Source organism: Cajanus cajan, chromosome 11 (assembly GCF_000230855.2).
Source record: "Cajanus cajan strain Asha chromosome 11, NIPB_CcT2T_4, whole genome shotgun sequence".
NCBI classification, from domain to species: Eukaryota; Viridiplantae; Streptophyta; class Magnoliopsida; order Fabales; family Fabaceae; genus Cajanus; species Cajanus cajan.
In genome coordinates this window covers 44790584-44805198 of record NC_138527.1, presented here as the reverse complement: position 1 = coordinate 44805198, position 14615 = coordinate 44790584, and the positions used below count along the sequence as shown (strand labels likewise).

At 28.8% G+C, this 14615-nt stretch overlaps 1 protein-coding gene across 3 annotated transcripts; it reads left to right on the top strand.

Moving 5' to 3' along the window:
- Positions 1-159: 159 nt before the first annotated feature.
- LOC109810890 (ERAD-associated E3 ubiquitin-protein ligase HRD1B) lies at positions 160-6022 on the top strand. 3 transcript variants are annotated; one of them, XM_020374492.3, is made up of 8 exons: positions 160-315; positions 592-1130; positions 1886-2062; positions 2462-2611; positions 2692-2900; positions 3422-3566; positions 5032-5314; positions 5614-6022. In XM_020374492.3, the coding sequence occupies exons 2-8, from the start codon at positions 601-603 to the stop codon at positions 5770-5772; spliced, it is 1653 nt and encodes a 550-aa protein (XP_020230081.1). In that variant the 5' UTR covers positions 160-315; positions 592-600; the 3' UTR covers positions 5773-6022. The 3 variants fall into 3 exon arrangements, with proteins under 3 accessions (XP_020230081.1, XP_020230082.1, XP_029129715.1); XM_020374493.3 differs by lacking the exon at positions 160-315 and adding an exon at positions 337-420; XM_029273882.2 differs by lacking the exon at positions 160-315 and adding an exon at positions 384-511.
- Positions 6023-14615: the final 8593 nt, after the last annotated feature.

Sequence of the window (14615 nt, the reverse complement as noted above, 5' to 3'; positions counted from 1 at the left end):
TAAAAACTCTTTAATTTTTTATTAAAATAATTGTTAAAAAAAGTTTTTGTTAGAATAATTTAAGAGTATTGTTTTATTAACTTTATAACTTTCTTACTATTGGTTTGTAAATAAGAAGAAGTCTACGTGGCGAAATATGATTGGCTTCTATTACATCATTTTTTTTCAATGTTATTCGTAAATTTGGATATTTAATATTAAGACAAAAAAGAATTTTGGAAGTCCCCGGCGAGAGCGAAAGACTGGAGGGAGAGAGGTGACCGACAATTTTTTTCCATCCCAACCCTACCAACTCAGACCCCTCAATCCCAATAGGTACCTTATTTCTTCCAATAAGGCTTTTCAATTTCTTCCTCACCTTTTATTTTTCTCAAAATTTTTAATTCCACATAGATCTGATTCCAAGTTAGGGCTTTTCTTGTATGGGTTTTCAATTTGAATGTTGCAAATCCTTCGTAACTTTAATGTTTATTTCGTCTGTTTGATTTATGGAACATTCAAATGCGTATATGTATGACACATTAATTGCAGGTTTAATTTATAAATTGGGTTTTCAGATGTTGATTCTATGATTACCCTATCTTTATGCAGAGAAAAATCATGAGGCTCAAGACTTATGCGGGCCTTAGTTTGATTGCAACTTTGGCTATTATTTATCATGGATTTAACAGCAGGGGCCAGTTTTATCCGGCAATGGTGTATCTCTCGACTTCCAAGATCAGTTTGGTGCTTCTTCTCAACATGGGTTTGGTCATTATGTGCATTTTATGGCAATTAACCAAGAAGGTGTTCTTGGGTTCCCTTCGTGAGGCAGAGGTTGAGAGGCTTAATGAGCAATCGTGGAGGGAGGTCATGGAAATCCTCTTTGCAATTACTATTTTTAGGCAGGACTTTTCTGTGACATTTCTTGCCATGGTAACAGCGTTGTTGTTGATTAAGGCTTTGCATTGGTTGGCTCAAAAGAGAGTCGAGTACATCGAGACGACTCCTTCAGTGCCCATGTTGTCACATGTTCGAATTGTATCTTTCATGGGTTTCCTCCTTCTTCTAGATAGCCTTTTCTTATACAGTTCTTTGAAGCATTTGATAGAAACTTGGCAGGCTTCGGTTTCACTGTTCTTTTGTTTTGAGTAAGCGGTCTTCCTTTTTCTCCTCCCTAATGTATTAGACGAGATTAAGAATCCCTCAAGTCTTTTCATTCTTTGACTTTGATTTGACTCAGTCATGCATTAATCCAATTAGGCCATGTTGATAAATGAAATTTCACATCTTGGTTAAACTCTCAAAATTGCTTGTTTGACAATGATAACTAAAGGATTGGAGGGAAGAAATTGTAATTTCCTGTCATGTAATGGAGCTCTTCATTTTTTTGGAATACTATCACGTAGTTAAGACTGAAATATGTAAAAGGAAAACTTATTCTAGAATAACATCATCATAGTTGTTTGGCATAGGGTATCGGAATATACATTAAACCATACAACAGCGCTTACAATTGATAAATTCGTTGAATTATTTATTATTGATGCACTGGCTGCATTATTTTATTTCGTATTAATAGCTTTAGATTAATACCGTCAAATAAAGAGGATTTTACAAGTGATACCTAATAAATTGTTATTATTTGTAGCTATTACTCATATAATAGCTTAACTTATTTATCTGTTTACAATTTATATTAGATATTAAATTATATAATACCTACATGGATTATGGATCATAGACAACATATTTGTACTAATCAATAAGCGTGCTAACTAGGAATATATCCATAATAATTTGCAGCTTCACATGTACATGCCATTTGTTGCATTTTTTTAGCGTTGTAGTTTTGAAATGATATACTTGAGTATTTTATTTGAGAAGTTATCTGTTTCTATCTCAGGTACATGATACTGGCAACTACAACTGTGTCAATATTTGTAAAATATCTCTTCTACGTCAGTGACATGCTAATGGAGGGACAGTGGGAAAAGAAACCAGTCTTCACATTTTACCTGGAACTGATTAGGGACTTGCTTCACTTGTCTATGTACATGTGCTTCTTCCTTGTAATTTTTGTGTAAGTGATCAGTCAACTCTTCTTTTGTATGTTATGGTAGCCTTCATATAGTCTCTGTTTTTGTATGCCTCTCATTGACACCAATGCATTGAACCATTGGATTGCACTTAGAAACAGGTTAAATCATAATTGACAATGATGTTTGTAGTTTCTGTTACATTAACATGCATACATTTGGTTCATTTGTTTTTCATGGTCATGATATTTTGGTTAGATTACATTAACATGCATACATTTGGTTCATTTGTTTTTCATGGTCATGATTTTTTGGTTAGATTACATTAACATGCATACATTTGGTTCATTTGTTTTTCATGGTCATGATATTTTGGTTAGATTACGGATTTAACGTTCACAGGTTATATTTTTCTCCTATACTAACTTTAGTTGATTTACTAGAAACTATGGTATTCCCTTGCACCTAATACGGGAGCTGTATGAGACGTTTAGGAACTTCAAAGTTCGTGTTGCAGATTACATACGATATCGTAAAATTACTTCAAATATGAATGATCGGTTTCCAGATGCAACCCCTGAAGAGCTTAATGCGTGAGTTTTAAACTTGGTATAGTATCTCTCGCTAATTAAATATTGATGCATATTAAATATATATTTAAATGGCTATGCAGAAGTGATGCAACCTGCATTATCTGTCGTGAGGAGATGACTACCGCCAAGAAACTTATATGTGGGCATCTTTTTCACGTTCATTGTCTCCGATCATGGCTGGAGCGGCAGCATACTTGTCCCACCTGCAGAGCCTTGGTTGTACCACCAGAAAATGGAACACCTGTAGCTGTAGGGCAGCAAGGATCACAGTCAGACAGTCATCGTCAGGGTAAGAACATGATAATCACTCAGTATAATTTAATAGTGTTCATGAAACATGTTGATATTTACATGATGTCGGAAATGAACTGATATTATTTCCAGAGATAGTCTTCGGAAATAAAAATGGAAAAATAAACACTTTTGCTATCTGCACCTTCCGTCACATTCTTTTTTTAAATCATTTTATTTTTACTATTTATTTTTGTAATGCACAATTTATATTTTATTCACATGTGAAGATTTTCTCATTCCTTTTTTAATGTTTTGTGTGAATCTCCTAAGATTCTAGATTTTTTTTACACGTATCAGTTAACTTTTAAAACCTTGTTTTATTTTAATTTTTGGTGATTATGTTGCCTACCTGAGCCCAATACAATCGAACTGTTTAAAATATTTTGAAATGTGAATGTAATATCTGTAAGATTAAATAAACATGTTACATTATTACCCCTTGTAATTTTAAACACTGACTTTGCTTATGTTTGTTCAGTTTATCATGTAATATTTGTTTATTTTTACCTGGAACAGGAACTGGGACAGGCACTGGAAGTGCAGCTCAAACTGAGGCTACTGATAATGTGAGTCGACATCAAGCCAGACTCCAAGCTGCTGCTGCTGCAGCTTCAATATATGAGAAGTCTTATGTGTACCCCTCTGCAAATTCTTTTGTGTGGTATGGCATTTCTGCTTCAACAATATTGTAGAACGTCTTAGTCAATCAGTCTTGTGCTGTGTATATTGCTGGTTATTGATATTTTAGCACACATGCATCTTCTAAAACCAGAAATGATGCATGAATGCTGAATGTGCTGGATTCACAATTGGATGTTAGAGTTTTAGAATATTATCTTAAAAAGTAACTTTAATGAGTATACTTCATTGAGAGTTGTTTTAGGGCTTGGCACTTGCTTGGTGAGGTTCCTTCTATTTAATTGTAAAATGGTAGTATTCTAAAGCATTTTTGGTGGGAAAAAAAATAGACAAATGTAGAGTGTGATGGGTTCTCAGTTTTACGTGTAAAATTGTAAATAGAATAATAGGAAACAAAACCGTAAGATAGAGAATTGGTAAAGGGTTCTTTTATTTTGATGAACAGAAAGGGAACTCAAGGCAAAATCCTCTTACAAGGGAAAGTCCTTTTCAACATACCTTGCTAAATCAATTGCTCTAATCACCTTACCACCCAAAAATATCCTTATAGTTGCTTCTCAGTAGTTGACTAGGCTTGAAGCCCCCAAATCTTGGATATATTCTTCCGCAAAACTTGTTTGATATAGAGTGGTTAACCTTTCTCATACATTTCCAAACTCCATCTTCCAAACCTCCAAATCAAAGCTGAAGTAAAACTCTCTCAATCCTATTCTAGAGTTTTTTAAACACGGGAATTTGAACCAGTGCATCACATTCCCCTCCATACTAATGAAAGCCAATTGCATTTTCTCAGTTGGCTTCATTTGCCGCAACTTGAAAAATTTCTCAGCCCTTGCTATTCACCTCAAGGGGTTGCTGCTAGCAAAGCTAGGTAGCTACACCTTTCTAGGTTGTTCATTTTTGGGCTCATCCTCCAATTCAATACCTTGTTGTTGCATCCACTTTCCCAAAAGTTCCTTGATGTCACCCATCCCTTCCATGCATTTCTTGATATCTGGAAGTTGAGTGCCATGATCACTAGCCACTTTATTTAAAAACTCCACTGAACTCTCCAATGCTTCATCCATTTCAGCCAGTTGATGATGTAGCAAGTTGGATCAAATTGATAGGTCTCAGTTTATGTTTAAATAAAATAATAAGAAATGAACAGATAGGCAGGTAGAGAAATGAGAAAGGAAGGGTTCTATTATTCAGATGAACAGAAAGGGAACTCAAGAGGCAGAATCCTCTTACAAGGGGAGTTCCCTTATATCTAAGAATGACAGTTTTTATTATTTTCTCCCTGGAAGCTTTCCTATGAAATTTGTTATATTGCATTTTCACTCATTATTCTTCCTCTTAGTTAACCATTTGCTAAGATGACTGATTAACAAAGCAAAACACCAATTTAGTCATCTTACTTTTGTATTTAAGCATCAGATAATTTTTTTTAATACTGAATTAGTCTATAAAGCGTTTAATTGACAAGGCCTGTTTCTCAAACTCAGCTCTCCTGGATACACTCTTTATCCCCCGGTTCAAATACCTACTGCAGAATCTGCTAGTACAGATCGTAGTGGAGAGCAAACTTCCAGTGAACAAGCATTAAGACAGTTTCTTATCCCTGGTGGACCAACAAATGTATCCTTTCCTATGATGCAACAATTCCATTTTCTACCTTCTCAAACATATGCAGCCCCTGTGAATTATGGAGAGGGGTTTGAGAATGATCCAAACATCCCAAGCTCTCCGCTGGAAGCTCAAAAAAAACTTCTTCAATGCCAGATTCAGGTATGCGGGACTCTATTTTTTCTTTACCCACACACAATAAGTAATGTTTAATTTTGGTTTTACTTGAATATAAAGCGTCGCATTGATGATTATGGTTATCACCGTAAGTATTCCCTTCTCGTGTATGCTAAATTCTGCCATCCCAAAAAGGGACATTTTACTGATGTTAGTTATAAATAACTATCACAATTAGGCTTTTATAAGCATTGAGACATAACAAATGAATGCATACAAATAGGTTTCCACTGCAACAATGAAGTTAATAGTAGTAACTAACAACAAATCCTCCCGCTTAGCAGATTCTGCAAAATCAGCTCGAGATTCTGCAGAGGACAAAGGCTGATAAAAGTGTAGATGAGGGTACATCCTCATCAGATAGCAGAGGCAAGAGTATCGCTTCCTCATCATCCGAATCTGGTAATGGTTATCGTGAGGTGATTCAAGATGGAAAAGCATGAAATTGTCGGGTTTATTTCTTGTTTTTGCCATGAGACTGCCAAATGTAGATATAGGAAAATACAGAAATCACAGCATTGCTCTAATGTGACATCTGTTATTCGTGATAATACTAATCTTGTAAATGCATAGTGCCCCTTGAAATTGATTTATTTTGGTTTTTATTGCTTTCTATGTGGATTGCACGCATGTATTAGTTTTTACGGAATTTACCTTTTGAGCAGAAAGTAGGGATTTATTGTTTGAGGCTTATTGTTTTTCCCTTTACAGTGGGGATTTCTCATCAATGTTTGAGGTTTATTGTTTTTCTTTAAAAGTGCGGATTAACTCTAAAAGAGTCGGTTTATTTTTTACCGATTAGTAAAAATGTTACTAAACCATTACTATTTTAGCCAGTGAATAAAAAGTGGATGCTCCAAAGCGAAAACTGTATCTATAACTTGTATATGTTGGGTAGAGATTATTTTAAAATACTTACTGAAGGAAAAATAAATAAAATTCAATGGGACTCGTAGCATAACCAAGATATTGTTGATCAGTAGCACAAGTTTTTTTCAGTTGTCTTGACCTTGTATATTGCTAAGCTCGATAGATATCGGTTTTAACATCTTGCATACTCTAATTATTGGGATGGAGCTTGGCCTACTATGGTTCCTCATGAAGGGGGAGACAATGCCTCGTATAAGGGACACCTTCAATCTACATCTTTATAGCTCTATAATGTACGAGTAGAATGTATCGATATGGTTCCATACAACTTCAAACATCCGTTCACTTCAATTTAACAGGTTGTTACTTATCTGCTAACATGACCAAGAACTTCTGCTAACGTATAACACACACTAAGAATACCCATTATGTCCACTTGAGGTTGTTTTTATTAAAGTGTTGATTCAGCTAATGCTTAGGTTTGTTTGTTTCTTGATAATTGATCATTGTTGGACCTGTTAAAATAAGTGATAAGGTCTCAAGCGTAGGACGAAAATAGGTTACGTTGTTCATTGGGAGTTTATTACGTGGTCAGATTGATTTGATCGGGAATCAATACCTTCATGGTGTGTTTGGATGAAGGATTTTACAAATTCAAGGAATTTTAAATTCTTAGTATTTGAATTACTTTGATTTCAATTTCTATCATTCTTAAAATATTTTGTTTGGATAAATCAATTCAAATTTTTAAATTTTAAATTGTTAAGATGGATATAATAATTTGGTTCTACCATGGTAAAATTAATTTTAAAAATATATTTATATGTTGAGATTTTTAAATTAAATTTCATAAAAATAAATATTAGCTAATTTTTAAATATTTAATAATTTTAAAAATTAATATTAGATAATATTTAATAATTTTAAAAATATTTTTGAATATTCAATAATTAAAAGAATGAAGAGATAAGATAAAATATATAGGTGAAATAAGAAAAACAAATATGAGGAATTTCAAATTGTTAAATTTTTGGGAGAATTTAAAATTTTACTATTTTAAGGAATTTCACAAATGCTTGAATTTCAAATTCTTTGTAAATTCCCCATCCAAACAAAACATTTCACCTCAAGGAATTTGAAATTCTTCAAATAAATGAATTACCCTATATAAATTCCTCATCCAAACATACCATCAAGAGCTTGGTTTAATTGCTACATCATTTGTAATATTAACTCAATCCTACCATCATTATATCGCTATTAAAACCATATTAAATCACAGAGTAAACTAGTTTATCAGTCTAAGGCCAACTACGCAGTCCATCTTAAGCCAGATTCTTGACTTTCAACCATGGCACTCTAGCTTTGCGGTTGCAACCAAGGCTTTCATGCATATTATGAGCTACTTGATATTTGTGCATGCTAGCTCGGACTAAGGATCACAAAATAATCTTTATTCGCAAATATTCACGGATAAAATTTGTAATAAATAATATATAAATATTTAAATGGGCATTCGTAGATAACTTAAATGGTATATTCGTATCCCTTATCAACTTGGAATGAAGATGAATATATTAAGGTACCTATCCCCTATATATTCATTAAATATTCATTATAATAAAATGACCTAAATTTCTTTGTTAAAATATGGAACATGTGTTAAATGCAAATAAGATATTACTTAAATTTCTTTTTATTTAGACTTGTGAAATTCAAATATTATAATTTTTTAACTTCTATTTTGAAATTATGGAATTAAATTATTTTAGTTTATTATATTTATTTAAATTTACGGGATTAATATACTTTGACATTTAAATTTAGTTTTTAAATTGAAGAATCTTGATTAATAAAATTGTATATAATATTTGAATAATTTAACTTTTAACTTTTAAATTAATATTTTTTATAAAAAAATATTGGAATAAATAGAAATTATTATTAAAGTAGATTTAATATTTGAGAGAGAGAACAAGAGTGAGAGAGACAGGGAAGGAGAAAGAGAAATTGAAGGAGAGAGAGAGAGTGCGGGAGATGGAGAAAGAGAGAGGAAGAGAGGGGGAGTGAGAATGAGAGAGATAGAGAGGGAAAGAGGGAGAAAAATAGGTTTTTTGTTTTAAAAAGTGATTATCTTTTTTATTTATAAAAATTATAATGATAGAAACGAGTTCGATTATAATAATTTATTTTTTTAAAGTATTTTATTAATATATTTTATTAATAAGTTATAAAAAGTGTATATATATACACATAATATTTATATTTATTAATTTATATTTGTTTAGTAAAAGAACGTATTATAAAATATTTTAAATTTAGCTATATATTTATAAAAAATACTATTTTTAATTATCATTGTCGAAACATATTTTAAAGTAACTAATATAAACAAATTTAATTATATTTTTTTCTAAGAAGATTAACCATATTTTAAGTGGTTACAAATATCATTGTCTTGTTTTAGTTATTACAAAATATCGTTAATTTTAGATCTTTGACATTTTTATAGTATTTTTTCTAATCTTTATAATTATCTTTAATTAGTTTAGCATAGAAATAATTAACAAAATGAAGAATAATAATGAAGATAATTAAGTAAATAAATAATATTTTGAATTAATATAATTAAATTATTTTAACATGTTTAATTTAATAAGTAATATATTTATTGTTTGAAGCAAATGAAATAATTAAAAAAACTATAATTTATTTTAAATTTTAATATATAAATAGTGATTTTTATTGTATTTATTATTGCTCTTAGTACTCAATTTGTTAATCTATTAATGTTGTACTTTCTTCAAAAAAAAAAATTTACTAGTCAATTTGTTAATATCTTACTTTTATTTTTTTTTTATATTTTGACCCATGAATTTTCATTGATTGTGATATATATATATATATATATATATATATATATATATATAGCCAACAATGTTTTTGTCTAAAAAAAGTGTTTAATTAAATTATATTTTTTTAGGAAAATTAGTGGATTGAAAAGTAAAAACAACAAGAGTACGAAAAATTATTCTTCATGATATATTTAAAATTAAAACAATTATTCAAAAAAAGTATATGTAATTATTTTATGTATATAAAATAATAGATATATTACTTAATTAAAATGTAAAAAAAAATCAATATCTTAATTTAAAAGATATTTTTTTGGCATAATTATAATAATTAATAATTTTCTTTTTATTAATCATTTTAATACTTAACTAACTAAATTTAACCACAAGGAATTAAGAATTAAAAAAATTAAATCTAAATGATATAAAAATGAAAAAAAATTACAATAACTAAAACAAGATCGAACTACATTTTTAAAGATTTAAAGCATATTTAACTCTAAAAAATTGAATATAAGTAGTAATATATAATTTTTAATGTCCTTACTAATTATAAAAATATATAATAAATAATATTAATGAAAAAAAATTAATTTGTCATTAAGTCTAACTATATGATTTATATCCAACATTATTATAAAGTTCCAGTTTTGTGATTAGTGTTTGTTCAACTCTCCTTAAAGAATCTATAAATTTTATATTTTATTTTTAATATTCATAAAATATATTTTAAAATAAATTAATTAAATAAAAATATAGATCGATCTGGTAAAAGAAAGTTTGGGTAATATACCAAAAGTCTTAAATTTTTATTTTATTGTTGTTACTATACATATATAAAAAATAATGAAATAGACTACTGTATACATTACATATAATAATTTATTTTTAATTTCTATTGTAAATTATTAATTAAAATAAAATATTGTAATTTTTAAAATTTAAATACATATTACCTTTGGTTTTGATATACATAATATACATAATATCGAATAGTCGTCAAAAAAAAATTAAAGTGACTAATTTTAAAATATTTTTTTACTATAATTATTAGTATAATATTTATATATATGTATAACTTTTTTTTATCATTTATTAGTTTTCAAATATATATTGTTCATAATAATATACGTACATAGTATTAAGTTTTCTGATAGTTATTTTTATTATATAAGATATAGAGAGAGGGAAAGAGATAGATTTTGATGAAAAATCACACATGTAATAAGTTTATATTTTAATTATTAAATTTAATAAATTTATTATATTTAATAAATATAATATCTAATACTACTTAAATAAAGAATATGTATTTATATATTTATAAGTATTGGTAAAAGACATGTTTAAAGTTTATATATTAAGGTTTAGGATTTAGGTTTAGTATTAATTTATTGAGATTTAATGTAAAATTTGAGTTATTAAATGAAATAAGTAATATATATATATATATATATATATATATATATTGTTTTGTCAATCAAGTAATAATAAGTTATTGTTATGCTTAAATAGTTAAGTTATTATAATATTATATTGTTAAATGTTCGATAGTTATACATATAAGGTGATAGGTTTAAATTTTGTTATCATAACACTGTAAGTTGAAATAATGTTATATTATTTTTAATTGTTTTATGTTGTTAAGTTGAGAGTGTTAAGAGACTCAGGAGTCTAAGGATCCCTTAAAAGCTTTAATGATGATAAGAGAGGAGTTTCTATAGACAAAGATCTAATTTGACCCGGAGGAAAAAATATATAAGGTTTTTGTTTCGGATAAAACCTTGCAAACTATTTTCCTCAGCTTTATAGAGAGGGGACTCTAGAGAGAAGGTCTATAGTCCGTGAGCTCTTTTTCTCTAAATCATTCTTTATTTCTTCTTCTTATCTTTTCTAAGTTGTGTTTGTGATTTAGGCAATGAAAACCTCAAATCGAGTCATTGATCTCATGTAGAGATTCAGATCGTTCTTCTCTTCTACCTAGGACTTTAGCTACCCCGAGCTAAAAGAAGTTGAATCTTTTCTTGTAGTACGTGAAGTGTTGAATTGTTGAATGATGTTTTGAATATGTGTCGTATGAATTCCTTGAAATTCTTTGATGTTGTTGATCAAAATCATGGTGGGTTGTATGATGAAAGTTGGGGTTGTGTGTTTTTGAGCAAGAACACATTGATTTGAATTTGATTGAGGTTGCATGTTGATTATGAGTGTTGATATATGTTGGTTGTGATGTATGTAAGTGTTGTTTGATGTTGCATATGTTGAATCTTTGTTGGATTTTAGGTTGTGGTTTGAAATTGGGTTCCGCATACGCAAAATTTTGATGTCAAATTGAGTGCACCTACAAACCGTTGGATGCTATTCTAACTTTTTGAGGCTCTTTGTCTTGATCATATCGGGCACAGGATTGGTGGCACTAGACATGAGGAGAAAGACTCGCCTCGACGTTGAGCATGAGAACCCTAAGATCTCTTTAGCTTGATGACGTCGGGCCCAAAGTTGAGTGGCGCCTACCGTGCCCAAGTCAAGGCTCTCTGTCTGGATTTTGTCGAGCGCCAAGGTGGTAACGTTGGGAAGACTCAAGTAGAGAGTATGTGCCTAAGGTGGGGTCGGGTGTGGTAGTTTATCACACCAAACGCGAGGACTCAAGGGCCTCTACCTTAGCCACGTTAAGCACGGATTGTGTAGCGTCGAGCATGGGCGAGGTAGAGAGCTCCTTACCTAAATGACATTGGGTGCATAGTGTGTAGCGTCGAGCATTAGTTACTGAAGAATATGTGATGTAGTTGATAAACGTGTTGTTTTATTGTTGATTTAAGTTGTTACATGAAAATATGGCGATTAAGTTGTAGAGAAGATGTAGTATGTAGTGTTTGTGTTGTGAGCTGTTAGATAAGGAATAGATATAAGATGTTCCTTGACTAAGTTGTATGTTGGCTGTATAGTTTAGTTGAATATACAATACGTTGTTGAGATATTTGTTGATTACAAAGTTGAATATGAGTTGTGAAATGTAAAGTTATGTGTTGATTTTGTTGTTATGTTGAATCCATAAAAAGTTGTCGTGTTGTTAAATTGTGTTGACCACTTATAATTATAGGGAAAGCTTTCGAGATGAGTCTCTCTTCTCATGTCCAATGCCACTGATTTTGCACCCAGCGTGATTGAGATAAAGAATCTCATGTCGGAACAACGCCTGACGCCACAAAGGTACGTTTGATGTGACGAACAATCTACACTTATACAGATCATGAAAATCACCTATTCCACCTGAAACTCAGCCAAACCACACATGCAACACAACATAATGATCCTACTTAACACAAGCAACTCAAATTCAGCTCAAAAACCAACATGCAACAATCAAATAGCATCAAATCGATATATTTCATTCACAACCCAAAATCCCAAATTTTCAACATGTTTTCACTTCAGGTTCATCAACACAACCACAAATTTTTGAAATTTCACACAATTTGCAACTCGAGAATCATTCACCAACTAACAACTCATCCAAAGCAAAATAAATCCAACTTCTCTTACCTTATAGTAGCAAGAAACTAAGGTAGAAGAAGAAAGCTTGAAACTTTGCAACTCACCCAATGCACTTCAACAACTACTAACATGAATCTAATAACAACACAACACTAGTAAGTATTAAGAAAGAAAGAGAAGAGGATTAGGAGTTGAAAGAAACTCATGAACTAGAGCACCTCTCTCTATAATTTTGAGTAAAAGAGTTTATGACACTCAATTCAAAATAAAAATCTTATATATTTTTCTTCTCATGGTCAAATTGACCCTCTACTAAGAGAAACCTCTAATAATATAAAAACTTGTAAGAAAATCTTAGACCCTAGAGTCTCTCAACACTGAACAAAAATCTAACTTAACAACACAAATTAATTAAAAGAATTATAACACTATATAACTTACAATGAGAACATGCATTTTTTGTTATTGGATAATGATAAAAAAAAAATTGATAAATAAATGTTTTCTGTCACCTCTTAAACTCTCAAATGATCATTTATAATATTATTAATATTGATGTATAATTTTTGATATAAAATAATATATTCACCTTTCTCATAAAAAATCAATGATCAGTAAAAAATAAATAAATTATATTATGATTTGATACATTCTTATCTTGTTAGGTGTAATTCAATTAAAAATATCTTATTATAAGTATTAGAAAACATTATAAATTATAAAATTTTATAATAAATAGCATTAACATGATAAATTTAATTCGACATTAAATATAACCATTAAAGTTAGCTGCATTCAGTGACAACAGTAAAATTAAACTTTTCGGTAATAACTAAATTAAAGAATAATAAAAGAACAGGGTTTACTAAATGAATCGATGTGCAAAATTTTTCTATTGAAAAGTATATTAAAGTTATACGGAAGAGTGTGTTGTGGTACTTTTTTAATAAATTTTCCTCTAAAAATAACAAATAATTCACCGTTAAATAGAGTAATTCTTTTATTAATTTCTATAATTATAGAATTAATTGTTAAAAAGATATTAAAAATTGTTTTAAATTAAAATATCTATAAAATCATCACTTTTAATTAACATTATTCATAAAATATATTTTAATTATTTTTTAACATATGTAACATATAACATATAAATATATAGTTTTAAATTTGAATTTGATTGCTGCAGTTATAATTTTTATGAATGAAAAAGTATATAACAAGTTTCTACTTAATATTAAAATTAATAAATTGATATTTAATTATCACAATTGTATAATATTATAGTATTAACGTGAACATTTTAATTTATCATTAAATACAACCAGGTACGTTAAATTTAATTACATTACTATCGTAAAATTGAAGTTTCTACCGATTGCTAATGGTTGATTAAGTCTCCTTGGTAAAATATCTATAAAATTATTATTTTTTGTTGTTCATAAAATATATTTTAAAGTAATCAAATTAATTTTCATCAAATGTCCTTGAAGGAGTTAGATAGACTTAAGTTTGATTATCGATGTTATCAATGTAATTTTAAAAAATAATTAAATTAAAAAATAAATAAACTAATATATATATATATATATATATAATAGCATTCTTTTGTAATTTCTATTCTGTTATTAATTAAAATAAAATATTATTAATATATTTAAATTTAATTACAAATTTATAAAATCGCTGGTTTTGAAATTTATCTAACTTTTCACAATATTACAACTTTTAATATTATTATAGTATTTAATTTTAATGTAAACTAATTTAATATAAATATATAATATTAAAAAATCATGTAACAAAAATATACATAATAAAATTTATTTCTGAAATAAATTTTAAAGTATTTAATTTTAAAAAATAGTTTTGAACGCAAACATTTATATAACATTTAAATTTATTATTGTACATTATATATCTAGCTTTTTTTTATCATCGTTTTGAAATATATATTATGCTTATTTGGATTTATAAACATTGGTAAAAAGTCAATACAACATTTAATACTTTTTATTAATTTAATAGTAATCATATAATATCTTTAAATCAAATATATTTTCCGGAGT